The sequence below is a fragment of the Propithecus coquereli genome, unplaced genomic scaffold (genome assembly GCF_000956105.1).
Source record: "Propithecus coquereli isolate 6110/MARCELLA unplaced genomic scaffold, Pcoq_1.0 Scaffold10, whole genome shotgun sequence".
NCBI classification, from domain to species: Eukaryota; Metazoa; Chordata; class Mammalia; order Primates; family Indriidae; genus Propithecus; species Propithecus coquereli.
The window spans coordinates 20,543,482-20,558,359 of NW_012133858.1; the positions used below are offsets into that span (position 1 = coordinate 20,543,482).

Here is a 14,878-nt window from a genome sequence, read left to right on the forward strand (position 1 = left end):
TAGAAAGAAATCTGTTTTCAAGAACCTGAGAAACATGCTTCAGAAGAAAGTAAAACATGTTTATATAGGATTAAAAAAAAGACTCAGTAAATTCTAAACTACTGCTATGAAAATTAAACTTTAAGCAGACAAATGATTATTCAGCAACACTGGGTCAAACCAGCATAATTCTGAAAATGTATTTTAAAAAACACAAAAAGAATTTTTTAGCATATTTTCAGTTCTTTCAGAAAGCAGCTCATTAACCCTATATAATGACTATTAAAATTGTACTGCTGATCTGCAATTCTTGCCTTCTGATATCATCCTATATACAATTAAAAAAATTTACTCTAGGAACAAATCAAAGAATATTTACTTAATATTTACTATGTGTTTTGTAGTGTGCTAAGGACCACTGACGATAAAAGAAATATATGACTTAGTACCTGCCACTTGGTGTTGATGAAATCTTAGTGATTTAGGCCTTATTTACCTTAAATATAATCTAATTTCCTATTTCCTCTCACATATTTAAGATCAAGCCAGAATTATTTTCTGGTTTAAATGTGGAAGAACCAGTACGGATATCTAATATCCAGTAAGCCACTGGATATGCTTGTTTAGAGCTTAAACAAGAGAGCTGGACTTGAGATTGGAACCCAGCAAGCATAATGGTGATGGTTAAAGCCAAGGATATGTATGTGGTCGCCTATTACAAGTGTAGAGAGCAAGAGGAGAATATGGTAAGAGACGAAATTCTCAGGGCCATCATTTAGGATGTATATGGGAGAAAAGCAGAAAAATTATCAGAGTAGAAGAACAAAAAAAGTGGGGCGGCAGAAACCCAGAAAGAAGTTTCAAAAAGGAATTATTTCATATGCTGCAAAGAAAGATGAGAACCGAAAAGGAAAAAAAAAACAAAACTATTGAGTTTAATAATTAGGAAATCATTGGTGGCTTTTGCCAGCACAGTATGAGTGAAGTTAATAGGCTGAAGTCAGACTACAATGGATTGGTGAATGGGGTCAAAAGGAGGGTGGGGAAGTAGGGATAGTGCTAACTACTAGATAAATTGAAGAATTCTTCGTGTAAGTGAATCATAAGCACATTTTTAGGTTAGAAATGAAGGATGTGATGAAGGAGAATATTAAAGTTTTGGGAAAGAAAAAATTACCGAAGGATTAAGAAAGAGGAAGAAAAAAGGAGCCAAAGGTTAAAGCATTAACTCTAGGAATGGCTAGGATCTCTCCTCATCTGAAGAGATTTTTTTTTTTTTACTTAAACATGAAAAATGAAGAAAGCTGAAACCATATACTATCACATTTTCTATTCTGGCAATAATTCTAAGAAATACTTTTGTGGCAAGTTGATACAGCATGTGTTCAGTTACTCAGTGTGTGTTTATAAACTTCGTATCTTCCTATGGCTTTCTGCATACACTTGTATCTCTAATGGAGACTCAAACTGCAGTCACAAATCAGATTGTCCTAATTAATCCTTCCTAATTAACTCTAACATTCACATTCTTTTTTTCCATTGATATTTCTTGTACTATAAAAATAAAACATAATTAAGAAACTTGGAGACTCTAATTGTTAATGGTCATCATACTGACTTCTTGCAACCAAAGACTTTGGTTCTTCGAGTTGTGGATTTCCCAAATCAGCAAAACTTTTTTAAATTGGGAAATTGGGTGGGATATATCGGGTACAATGTACACTACTCTGGTGACAGGAACACTAAAAGCCCTTGACTTCATTATATAGTTCATCCATATAACAAAACCACTTCTACCCCTTAATATTTTGAAATAAAAAAAAATTAGGAAATTGACAAAGGGTTACCAACTCTTTTTTTTTCCAAGCAAGAATGCTGAGAGAAAAGAAAGCAGGGAAAACAAATCTAAGAGTTAAGACAGTTCTCAACAGTCTGGGAAACTGTTACAGCTCAGAGTAGGCTAAGAACACATGTTGACTAAATGTAATGTGGTATCCCAGATGGGATTCTGAACCAGAAAGAGGGCTTTAGGGGAAAACTAATAAATTCAAATAAGGTATGGAGTTTAATTAATATGAATGTATCGGTATTAGTGTAACAAATATAGCACAGTAACGTGTTAACAATTAAGAGAAACTGGGTGGGAAAGGAGTGTACAGGACTTCTCTATACTGTATTTGTAACTTTTCTGTTAATCTCAAACTATTCTAAAATAAAGTTTATATTTAAAAAGTTAAAAAAAGACTCAAAAACAAGGACATCTATAAATTTATGCAATCACACACAATACTGACACACTTTTTCTCATTTTGCCATAGACCACTGAAAGCTTTATCTCAATCTATAGGAAATACCACCATTAGGGAACCCATGGTCCAGGAGACTATAATTAAAAAGACTGTTAAAAGCATACCTTGTTACTTAAGAATTTTGACTTTCTCTTTCTCATAATAATTCCTAAGATGCTTCAACTTCCCCCTGACCTCCTCATGACCCTTTTTTTAATTCTGCAATATATGCTGGGAAAAAAGTTGATCAACATTGGCAGGTAAGCACTGCATCGATTCCCTTTAACTCTACATAAAGAGTTGGATCCACAAAGTCTGAGGGTCTCCTGCATATCTAAGTTAGAGGCCAGAGAACCTAGAAAGAGTCCAAGTTATATGAAAGAGAATGCTGGTATGTGACACAGAACACTGTCATTTAGACAGAGAAGGCAAACAACACAGATTAGTAGGGGAAAGGATGCCTCATTCAATAAATAGCATTGGGACAAATAACTTTCCATATGGGAGAAAACAAATTCCTTACCTTATTCCATATACAAAAATCAATTCCAGGTATATTAAAGGCCTAAATGTTGAAAAACTAAATTTTAAAACAACTTGAAGAAAACACAAGAAAAACAGTTTTATGCTGGGTGGGGAGGGTGGCTCACGCCTCTAATTCTAGTGCTTTAGGAGGGTGAAGCCGGAGGATCACTTAAGGCCAGGAATTTGAGACCAGCCTGGGCAACACAGCAAGACTCTGTCTCTACAAAAAATTTAAAAATTAGCCAGGCATGGTGGCGCATGCCTGTAGTCCTAGCTGCAGTGAGCTGTGATTGTGCCACTGCACTCTAGCCTGATTGCCAGAGTGAAAAGCAAGACCCTATCTCTGGAAAAAAAAAGAAAAGAAAAGAAAAAAGAAAGAAGCTTTATGATCCTAGTTCAGGAAAAAATGCCTAAACATGTAATAAAAAGCAAAAATCATATGCCTAATAAATTAACCTATAAATAAATTTAAAATTTCCATATGAAAAAAGACTATTACCAAATTAAATACAAAGGACCCAGGCTGGAAGAAGATATTTACAACACATACAACAAAGAATTAGCATCCAGTCTATAGCAGGAATAAAGAGAAGATAAACTACTCAACAGAAAAATGGGCAATCTATGCATATGAATGAAATAGAAGATACCAGAATCTTACTAGCAATCAAGACAATGGAAATTAGAAGAAAATGAGGTACTGCTTCACACTCATCAGACTGGTAAATTTTTTCAAGTCTAACAGCACAAAGTGTTGACCAAGATGTAGGGAAAAGGGAATTCTGATGCTTTGGAAAATAATTTGGCAATATCCAGTAATAATTATAATATACATACCTCATGACCCAGCAATTCCACTTTCAGTTATTCCACTTAAAAAAAAACCAAAAAAACCAAAAACCATAAACCTAAACCAAATATCCATTAGAGAAGAAAAGTCCCCTAGAAGACTGGCTGAGGCAGGGATTGCTTCATTTTGGTAGTTCCAAAGCCTAGCAACATGCCATCACAGTGAAGATGTTCAGAAAATGTTTGAATAAATAAATAAATAAATGAGAAAGAAACAGTGTTACCTAAAAGGGGATGCAGTGGAGAAACAGCTTTTCTTAAATGGAGAACTAAAACAAAACAAAATCCCTGCCTTCATGAGATAGAGACAAATATGTAAATTACAGAGTATGTTAAACAGTGAAAAGTGTTAGAGAAATAAAGCAGGGAAGGGGGGGATAGGGAACTATTGGGGAGGGTTAGAATGTTATATTGAATGGCCAGAAGAAGCCTCACTCACTAAAAAGGCAGTATTTGAATAAAGGCTTGGTGGTAGTGAAGGAGCCAGCAGATATCTGGGGGAAGAACATTCAGGTATAGGTAACAGCCTCAGGACAAAGATCCTAAGATTGAAGTATGCCTGGGACTTCTAAATTGCAAGGAGGCCAGTGTGGATAAAGTAGAGTGAAGTAAGAAATGGATTGGGGGAAGCCGAGGGGTGGGGAATACAAACCGAGAAGCAACTGTGGCTTTTACTCTAAACAAGCAAGCCCTTGGAAGGTTTTAAGCAGAGGAATTACATGATTTAACCACTTCAATAAGATCCCTCTGGCTGGTATATTGAAAACAGACTGCAGGGACAGAAGGGGAGAAACACTGAGACGAACTAGGAAGCTTTTGCAAAAATCTAGGTAAGAGAGACGGATGATTTCGTCTAGGGTGGTGACAGAGGAAGGGTAAAGAAATGGTTCTGGCTATATCATTTTAAGCAACAACAAAGAGGGAGATGTGATTTGCTCCCCGAACTTACAACTGCACTTGTGTTATAAGCAAAGCTTTTTAAAAAAATGTATTATTTTTTAATCGACACAGAAAAATTGTATATAATTATGGTATACACCATATTTTGAAGCAAAGCATTTTTTTGATTCATGTGCCCTTTCATGATTTCATCTCCCCACAGATGTATCCATAGGAAAAAAGTAGTTGACTTTTAAAGAACTTTACTGCTTAAAGTTTGAGAATGTAAAGAAAAAAGGAAGGGAATGCAAAACCTGCACCAGAAATTATAGTTATACACATCAAACGAAAGGAGTTCTTCTCTTTTGGAGATAAATATAGAAATATTTATGGGTGGAATTATATAATGTCTGGGATTTGTTTCAAAGTAACTGAAGGGAATGGGGATAGTGGGTGGGGGAAATAGATAAAACAAGATTGGTCATGTGAGATAATTGCTGAAGTTGGGTAAAGGATAAATAGGGACTCATACTATTTTCTCTATTTTTGTATATGCTTGAAATTTCCCATTAATATAATGCTTCAAGAAAGAATAAAAATAACCTATACCAGGTATATTGGCTTCACATAATAAGAATAATCTGTGTATACACAACATCTGTTTTTGTTCCTAATTTTTGCTAAATGTAAGAGAATGAATGGACGACATCAGTGCATATTATCCTATTTTGCTCCTTTCCTGAGGGTACCCCACTTCTAATTAAAATGTGGAGATAAACAGAGCTTAATTTATGAATAGCCTTAATTTGTCATTTGATCTAAATTTTAGATAATCTAATAGTTTTAAAGAGAAACAAGTATGATTATTTGCACAAGCTAACTCAATGTTAACTAGGATAGACTACATGTCAGAAATTTGGGAAGAATTTGCCAGAACCATGTATAGGATAAGGAAAGAAGAAAATAAAAAAATTAAACTATTGAGATCATTTTAAGTGAACCAGTCAGTATAAAAAATTTAGTGCTCTAGATTTCTCCTAAACACACCCAAGAGTCAAAACAATTCCCTCAGGGCCATTTTCAAGTGTTAAAATGTAACAGAAATTCAATGCATGTCTCATTCACAACATCGGGGAAAGCTTACTGAATCCATTATAACCACATATACAGAAGAATTCAATACACATATCTATTTCTAACCTGAAATATTGGCTTAAAAATAAGTCTCCTAGTATTTCCCATATAAATATCCAACCAACAATTACTGAATCTTGCTGGGTATACTGGCTTCTTACACCTGTAATCCCAGTGCTTTGCAAGGCCGAGGTGGGAGGATCACTTGAGGCCAGGAGGTCAAAAGCAGCCTGGGCAACATAGTAAGACCCCCTCTATAAAAAAAAAATTTTAAAGTTAGCTGGGCATAATGGCACACACCTTAGTCCTAGCTACTCTGGAGGCTGAGGTGGCAGGGTCACTTGAGCCCAGGAGTTCAAAGAGGTGGTGAACTATGGTGGTGCCACCACTGTACTCTAGCCTGGGTGACTGAGTGAGACCCCAGCTCTTAAAAAAAAAAGGTACTGAATTTCATAATACAGAAACTCCACGAAAAAAGCAAAATAAAGAATACCTGAGAATAAAATCTTCTGTTAATACTATGCAAATTCAAATCTTAGAAAAGTTTAATTTTGATATTTTGAAAGAAATATGCATTTCTGGTAAAAACAAAACAAAACCAGGCTAATTGTGACTATTATCTTGTTTAGAATGATTAGCACTCAGACAAGTGCAGAAACGAACAGAAGAATAAACAACATGGTTATACGCTGTCTAGAACCCCATAGCAGCCAATGTTGATTTGAAAAATTCTTCCTAATGGAACAGATACACAGTCAGTTTATCAGGCAGCCTCTAGTATCTTATATCTAACGTGGACCAAAACTCTGAAAATAGGAAACTCACAGAAAAAAAGCCTGGGTAAAACCAGAAAATCCTTAGAATTGGAAACTTTCTTGAATCTGCCTATGCCAGAAATTATATATAGTTACAACAATCTAAATCAGTGCTATCCAACAGAAATATTATCTAAGCCACATATGTAATTTTCTTAGTTTCTGCATTAAAGGTAAAAATAAACATTAATTTAATAATATATCTTATTTTACCCAACATATTTGTATATTTATATAATCCAATATAATTTCAACATGTGATCAATTAGAAGATTATTAATGAGATATTTTACATCCTTTTCCCCCTCAAGTCTTCAAAATCCAGTGTGTGTTTTACTCTTCCAACACATTCAGAGTAGGCATATTTTAAGTTTTCAATAGCCACATATGGATACCATATGAACATCATAGGTCTAGAAAATATTTAATGACAATAATGGTAATCATAAGGTTCTCTGGAGAATCTAGAACAAGGTCCCTCACTTCATTGCTACTGGGAATACCTGGGATTCCTCTAATGTTTTACCCCCCCCTAACCAAATGAAAACTGGGCTGGCCCAGTGGCTTGTGCCTGTAATCCCAGCTATAAATACTTGGAAGGCTGAGGCAGGAAGATTCTTTGAGTTCAAGATCAGCCTTAGCAACATATCTCTACCAAAAAAAAAAAAAGGAAAACTGACATTGGAGAATATATGTCTGACTATAGAGATAGGGAAGCACATATTCACAGGTTTAGGTTCTTAAACATTAATTCTTGAGGTTAAAACTTACTTAGCCCCACAAAAATGATACCATCATAGGCCAGTGCTGCCTTTTCCTACTCCTCCATTCATTCCTTGGGAGAGAGGCAAAGAATGCAGGTACTTAGGAACTGATGCTGAATTAAATGTAATATTCATTTGTTCAATCGGCATTTTGGTGAGCACCTACAATGGGCCAGCTGCTGTCTTGAGTGCAATATAAAGACAAATAAGATACTGTCCTTGCCCCAATTTACAGTCTACTCTAGTAAGTGAGATATATAGACTTGGATAATGGTGTTATACAGAAACAGGAGGTCACTTTTAATGTTATATATCAGCACTACTAGAAAAAGAACATGAACCAAAGATGTAAGCCACATACATAATTTTTAAATTTCTAGTAATCACATTTTTAAAAAAAGTGAAAGAAACACATAAAATTGCAATAATATGCTTTACCTAATATATCCAAAATATTATTTCATGTAACCAATAAAAATTGAAATGATTTACATGTTTTCATACTGCTTTTGAAATCTAATGTGTGTATTTATACTTCAGAATATCTTAACTCAAACTAGGTACATTTCAAGTGTATCAGCCAACAGTTACGTAGCACAGACCCATTTTTCAGAAAATTAAAAATTTGGCAGTTGCAGGTATGGGATCAAGTAAGATAGCAGCAAAGGGCTTGAACATGTTCACAGGTTAAAGGAAAAGAGAAAGAGAACAAACATACAGATGATAATTGATGGGGTGTGTGGAGAGCAGGATGAAAGAACAGGCTCAAAAGCACAAGTGGACTGGTTAGCCTGAAAAAGAGGAGGCGTGCACCTTCCTTGTAACAGGTGGAAAGAAAAGAAGAAGTAAGTATAGATATAAGCAAGTTTGTTGAGTGTGAGTGGGAGAGAGAGTAGAAAGCTGAGGGAGCTCAGGTTGAAACCTTTCCATTTTTCTCAGTCACTCAGAATACAATCTTAGCAACCTCCTTCCACCATCACCAATACAAATCTGAAGGCACTATATTTTATGAAATGATTTAAGAAAGTTATCTTAGCATGACATATTGTATTTTTGTATAGTTACAGTCATTTTCTAGCTTTTTTTCTGGGCTAGTCAATCTTGAATTTTGTCACTTTTTCTCTAACACAGAAATAGTACTATAGCTTGATTTTCTTTCCTTACCTATTCATCATTTATTCAGCAAACATATATCCGTGTCTACTCTATCAAATAAGGGTAACACTGACCTCCATTTGTATACCCAGTATTTAGCCTATTTTAATACCACCACACAGTAAGTGCTTTAAAAATGTAGTATCACATTGCTCTGTAAAGAAATATTACATGACGAGAGCAGGGTACAGCAGTTCACATCTGTAATCTCAGCTACTTGGGAGGCCAAGGCAGGAGGATCGTTTGAGGCCAAGAGTTGGTGACTAGCCTGGGCAACACAGCAAGACTTCATCTCTAAAAAATTTTTTAAAAGAAATATTATATGTCAATTAAAATATGTATTGCCAAAAACTTTCACTTAAAGTCTAAATCACTGCTATCCAGCAGAATTTTCTGTGATAATGAAAATGTCCTGTTCTGAACTGTCCAATATGGTAGCCAATAGCCACAGAAATTTAAATTTTAATGGCCACATGTGGTTAATGGCTACTATACAGGTCTAAATATTAGAATACAGAGAGTAGCTAATGGCATTTCCACTATTATAAGGTACTGTCATCTCTAATGAGTTAATACATAAATTATAATGCTGAAAAATACTAACTCTACCAGAAAGACACCATAAGAGAATTTTTTTAGCATAAAATAACTTTAACATTGTCAGCCAAAAAATAAAGAACAAAAAAAAGAAAAAGAAAAGGAAATTCCAATCTTTTCTTTTTCACCCCATTTCCCCAATGGAAAAGATCAACCTTCTGTCAACTTTCTGATTTTTTCCATTTTGTCAAGCAGCGAAAATATTTTGTGGAGATAAGGAGTCGAACTTTTTTTAAAATTATTAATAGTTGTATGTTCGAGGCCAGAGGGGCAGGCACTGGCAGTGGGCAGGCCAATGGAGCCACTCCATCAGAGACTGTTTTTTATTCCAGCAAAAATTAAAAAAAAAAAAAATTATTAATAGAAATAAATTACTAGAGCACAGGAGTTGTTTCTGTAATAAAACGACAAACTTTTTTTTGAAGAAACAACGTAAGTAATTGAAAATCAGGATTCATATCATAAATAAAGTATGCTTATAACTCCCAACAACTTGTCTTTGCAATTTGCTTATCAATTTCCCCAAATATGTCCCATTTATCTGAATTTTAAACCCATTGCTAAAAGACATGGCGATTCACTTCATTGACCAAATGTTAGTATAATCTAAACTAGACTTTTTTTGAGCTGAATAATTTCTGGTGTTGTAACTAGAATAGCTGTTTATGATTGGGATAGTGAAATAAACTTTCATTACTCTGCGTATCCGCTGTCCTTAACATTTAATTTAAATGATCATACAAACTTAATCAGAACTACAAAATCCTACATTGGCACAAGTCTGATTACATAGTTAGAAGATCTGATAACTTAAAACCAGTGAGGTGAGCAACTGTAAGTCAAAGACAGCATTTTTTATGCACAGCAACTTGTTCAACTCGTTAACCCTTCCAGTAAGGCCGCTGCCTTGTAAATTAACCGCAAAACTTCTGGCCCTTCCTTTCAGTTATGTTCATTTGAAGCCATTTTTAAAAACATTAGCAGATTTTCTGTCTTGAAGATGAGTGTGGTTATACAACCAGAATTTTATTCAGGCTAACAAAAATACCTAACACTGAGAATGGTGTCTTAATCTATCAGGAAAAGCTTTAAGAAACCACTTTAGAATTATCTTACTACCACACAAAAACATCAGGCAAATAAGCCCTCTATAAACATGAAGATGTGGCATATCGAAAGCATAAGATCAAATCTGTAATAATTAACTTTCTGAGTCAAATTACCGTGATAGGGCTTATTGCAACAAAGCCAAAGTATTACAACAATATGAAATTATAATGACATCATTAGCTTGGTTTCCTAATAAAGCATTTATCTGGGATATGTGAATTTACAATTAGCTAAACATGGAGAGCCAACATTTGTAGGAGGGAGTGGTAGGCAGTTCCATTTTATTTATAAGATTTTTTTTTTTTGAGAATGATGCCCACTGCAAAATGAAGTAACAGAAGCTTGGCTCTGAAACACCATACTTCTTAGTCTTAACAGTAAAATGCTTTTCTAGAGCAGAAGAAAAAAAGAGGCATCAATCAATGTTTTAGTTCCACAAAGACAGTTTCTGCTTCACTAAGATTTACCACTGACTTTAGAATTAATAAAGGAAAACACTGAATTGTAGAAGCATTTAATTAATTCGATTTAGAAATCGAACAGTAAACAGAAATTGCCAATTTCTGTCCTAATTGTCACAGTTCTGTACTTAGTTCTGTACTTTCTGAGCTGTAGTTGCGAGGAGGCAGGAAATATTTTTCTCTCTGAATTAATTCTGGGAAAGGTGGCGCTTTTTATAGGCCTTAGATCACCCTTTTCTAAGATTTTTTTCCTCCAGATGTTCCAGTAATACTGAAAAATTAACCACTGGTTCCAAATCTGTCCGGTTCAAGCTGCCTTGAGGAGAACCGGGAAAAAGTAAGGTTCACATTCCAAGTTTTACCTGGGGTTGACGACAAGGAAGGAAGGAAAACTAGTCTTTCACAACTATCATACTTATCTTTTCCGAAACCAGACGGAGAGTTGGAATATTCTTTCTCTCATTCAGGCCTTGGGTTAAAATTCCTCTCGCTGACAGGAATTAGACTAGATAAGGTACCCTCTTCCTCGCTAACCAACACAACATTGAATCTGACACTCTTCTAGACGACTGGGGGCTGTAGACAAGTTCTCCTCTCCTTCAACCAGACATGTCCCAAATGATTAGAGGCAGGAAACACAAGCCTCTTTAATCTCCCCAAGACCTGCTCTCCTTCCGCTCCCTCTCCCCGGTTCCTCAGCTTGCACAGCCACCCCGCTCGGAACCTCCAATTCTGGCCGCAGCCGCTGCGGAGCAGTAAGCGGGAGGAAGTAAGAGAGAAGCGCCGGCAGGAAGCGGCCGCGTCCCGCCGCTCGGCGCCAGCCTCGGCGGCCCAGGCTTGGAGGCGAGACTAGCGCCGAGGCTGTGCGAGCTTCTCCGGCTCCGGACTCCGGGCCCCGCGCCTGCGCCCGCCCCTGCTGCGGCCTAGCCGGGTCCCTGCACCGCCGGCCCTTCGCCGCCACTCGGGGCCGAGAGGCCGCACAAGGGCGGCCGCGCGGAGGTGGAGGGGCGGAAGCACCTACCAGCTGCTGCCGGACCCAACGCCACATGCCCCTGTCGTCGCCGTTCCGGCCCCGCGGGGCGCGGGGGCCCAGGGGCTGCAGATGGAGGCGGACAAACCAGAGGGGGGAGCGGGCGAAACCCTCAGGCTGAAGTTCCTCTTGTCGCCGCCGTCGCCACCTCACTCCCCGCGCCGCGTCCCCATCCCGCCGCGCCGGCCCGAGGTCTTACAGGCGCGGCCCTGGCGCCGCCCCCGCCCGGCGCAGCTGAGCTTGCCGCCGAGCCGCAGCCACCTTCATTATTGACCGTTGTCACCCAAATCACCCCTACAACGCCACCCTCGCCCTGCCCGGCCCCTGGCCCCACCCGGGCCCGCCCCCGGCACCCCGGCCCGCCCCCGGACGTGACGAAAACGGGTGGTGGACCGAGGGGGTCTGGACGCCCCCGGCTGCCGGTCAGAGTCGGGGTAGGCTGTGCGGCCGGGTCCGGGGCGCTTGTGGAAAGGTGCCAGGTTCTCGAACGCGGCTTGTCCTCCGCTCCCACCCGCCTTTCTTGGGGTGGAATTAAGCTGTGTCTGAGTCTGCCGGTCTCCGGAGACTGCAGCTTGTGGCCGACTCTTCTGTCTGTACCTCCTGTTGCAGGTCTGTTTCTGGCTCTCCGCCTTCTTCAGCACACGCGTCCCCCAACATGCACACACACAATCTGGAGTGTATGTGACTGAAGGTTAATCCCCAGAGGTCCCAGTTTTGGTTCAATTAAATTGTCAAAGCTTTTGTCTCAACACAGAAATCAGCCCTTTTCTTTAGCAGACGACTGAGATGGGGCTAGGGTAATCTTGATCACTCCCCTTAAGTAATTTTGAAAGGATTGCAATTTCCCTGTGCCTGCTGGACAAGTGTTTCATGGACAGTGGACGCTATATTCTGTCTGTCTTGCTGTGCTGAATTGGACAGGTGAGGGGGAAAATATTAACACGTTTTACGGAAAGTAGTTGTTTATTGTTAACTGCCAAACTCCTGCAATCAAAAACACCCTAGAAGTAGCTTGATGTAGGTAAGGTAAGTGTGTGAATGACGTGGTAAGAAGGAATATAAAAGCAACTAGGGCCAGGCATGGTGGCTCAGGCCTATAATCTTAGCACTTAGGGAAGCTGTAGGCCAGGAATTGGAGACCAGCCTGAGCAACAGCGAGATCCGGTGTCTACCAAAAAAAATTTTTAAAACAGCCTGGCGTTGTGGCTCCCACCTGTGGTCCCAGCTCCTCCCCAGGCTGAGGCAGGAAGATTGCTTGAGCCCAGGAGTTCCAGGTTGCAGTGAGCTGTGATGAGGCAGCTGCACTGTAGCCTTGTGGACAGAGTGAGACCCTGTCTCAAAAAAAAGAAAAAAGAAAGAAAGAAAGAAAAAAGAAGGAAAAAGTCTGGCTTTGTTTAAAATCAGCCCTATATATACAGGATATCTTGTGTCGTGTGTATGTACTGAGTGCAGTATTTTAACGGAATTAAAGCACACTTCACCAACAGAACGTTTGTGGTGTTAAAAAAAAATTAAGCAAAAGCAAATCTAAATGAGATTAGCATGTTGAGGCAAGTTGTTGCATATATATACTCAGTCTTTGTAGTTGACATTCCTTATTATATTAAATATAATGATTATCCAGCACGACAAATGGAACCTTTCTTTAAGGGTATTATGATATATAAAACCAGTAGTGATATTTTATATTTTAAATCATCCACCTTCAAAAAATAGATATTTAAAGAGAAAAAGTAATATTACTTTTGCTCTTATGACTGAACCTTACTTTATGACCCAAAAAGGAAGTTTGAGATACATTTACTTATTTGTTATAGTGATAAAATGTTATTACCATTCATGGAGCACTGTGTCCATTCATGGAGCACTGTCTCTGTTCATGGAGCATCCAGGCCGTGTATCAAGCTCTTTACTTAGCATGCTTTAATTTAACCCCTCCCCAAGTAGGTATTATAATTTCCATTGTATGGATGCAGAAATGGAGGCTCAGTTTAAGTAATTGACAAAGCTACAATTCAGATTCTGGATTGTCAGGCAACAGAAGTCATGCTCTTAAGCTATGTCAAGAAGCAAAAATATGACCATCTCTATTTTTATTCCTCTGCAAATCATTTGATTACTAATTAGGCCTGGAAATTTTTACTTATATGCCACTAAAATTTGTCAAAATAACATAAAAAAATAGCAATCTGGAGGATACTTTGTGCATCATTATTTAACTGTCTCCCAGATTGCAAAAGGAAAAAGTTATGGGGAGGAGTTGATTCCAAGTGCTATGGTGGAATATGGTAAGAAGTGATCTCAAGATAACTATGGAAAGGTCAAATTGAAGCTCAGACTGTCAGGAACAGAATGAGCAATCCAAGCAGTATTTTGTTTTAAGCATTTTTCAAGAGCAATATTATATACCTCTTATTAATACAAGGAGCATAAGTATTTTTATACTATAGTTATAATCCTTTAGTGATGGTGAAATCAATTTATCATGTTCAGTATTTTAAAAAATAGAATAGAAAACATCAGAATACATTGCAGAGGGTAAGTACTCATATGTATTGTTTTGGGAAATTTTGGTTTCAGTTGTCCGTACACACACACACATCAGGTAACAATATAAAAGCAATGTCTTTCTGTTGGTTGTGGTTGGAAAAACATTGAGATGAGAAAACACATGACTTAAGGCAGGCAACAACTGTAAAGGACGAAAAAAAAAACATGACTGGAGTCAGGAGTAACTTATTCATTCCACAACTATTTCTTAAATGTATTTGAGTATCAAATATATGCATAGCAACTCCCTAAAATTAGGAGGAGACACAAGAATAACTTCTAAGGTGAACCCCTTTCTCTGGGTAGATTTTACAATCTAGTTGGAAAGAGAAGTTGCAAAGGGGAATCAGTTAAATATCAATCCAAGTCAATACAGGATTAAGTCCTAAAGAACTATGCTGACAATAAGCACTAATTTCTGAAAATTGATATGGGAAAAGCAATTGGGGAGGGCTTCAAAAGGAGCTGAATTTAAATGGAACATGAAATGTAAGGATGAAGGGAAAGGCTTTCCAACAGGAAGAACTGCAGGAGCAAATCCTCAAAATTTTGAGGTATAATTAATTTGGAGTGATAAGAGGTGGGGTTGGATAAGTAAGGGGAGGCATAGTATGGGGGGAGTTTCTGTCTGGTCACAAGAGTTTACAGCAAATGTGCAATCCCTGGAATTTTCTGAACAACTTAATGCAGGATGAAATCAGAGTGTTAATCCATAGACACTATATGTGATAGATTGGAGAGA

The 14,878-nt window shown here is 37.9% G+C and overlaps 1 protein-coding gene across 1 annotated transcript in view; it reads right to left on the reverse strand.

The window, feature by feature from the left end:
- The window catches only part of ATP11B (ATPase, class VI, type 11B), a 111,515-nt gene extending 99,634 nt beyond the window's left edge, over positions 1-11,881 (reverse strand). Inside the window, exon 1 of the mRNA XM_012641969.1 lies at positions 11,578-11,881. Within this exon, the coding sequence (XP_012497423.1) occupies positions 11,578-11,604 (27 nt within the window). The 5' untranslated portion in view covers positions 11,605-11,881. The remainder of the gene's footprint in view (positions 1-11,577) is intronic.
- Between the last annotated feature and the right edge of the window lie 2,997 nt (positions 11,882-14,878).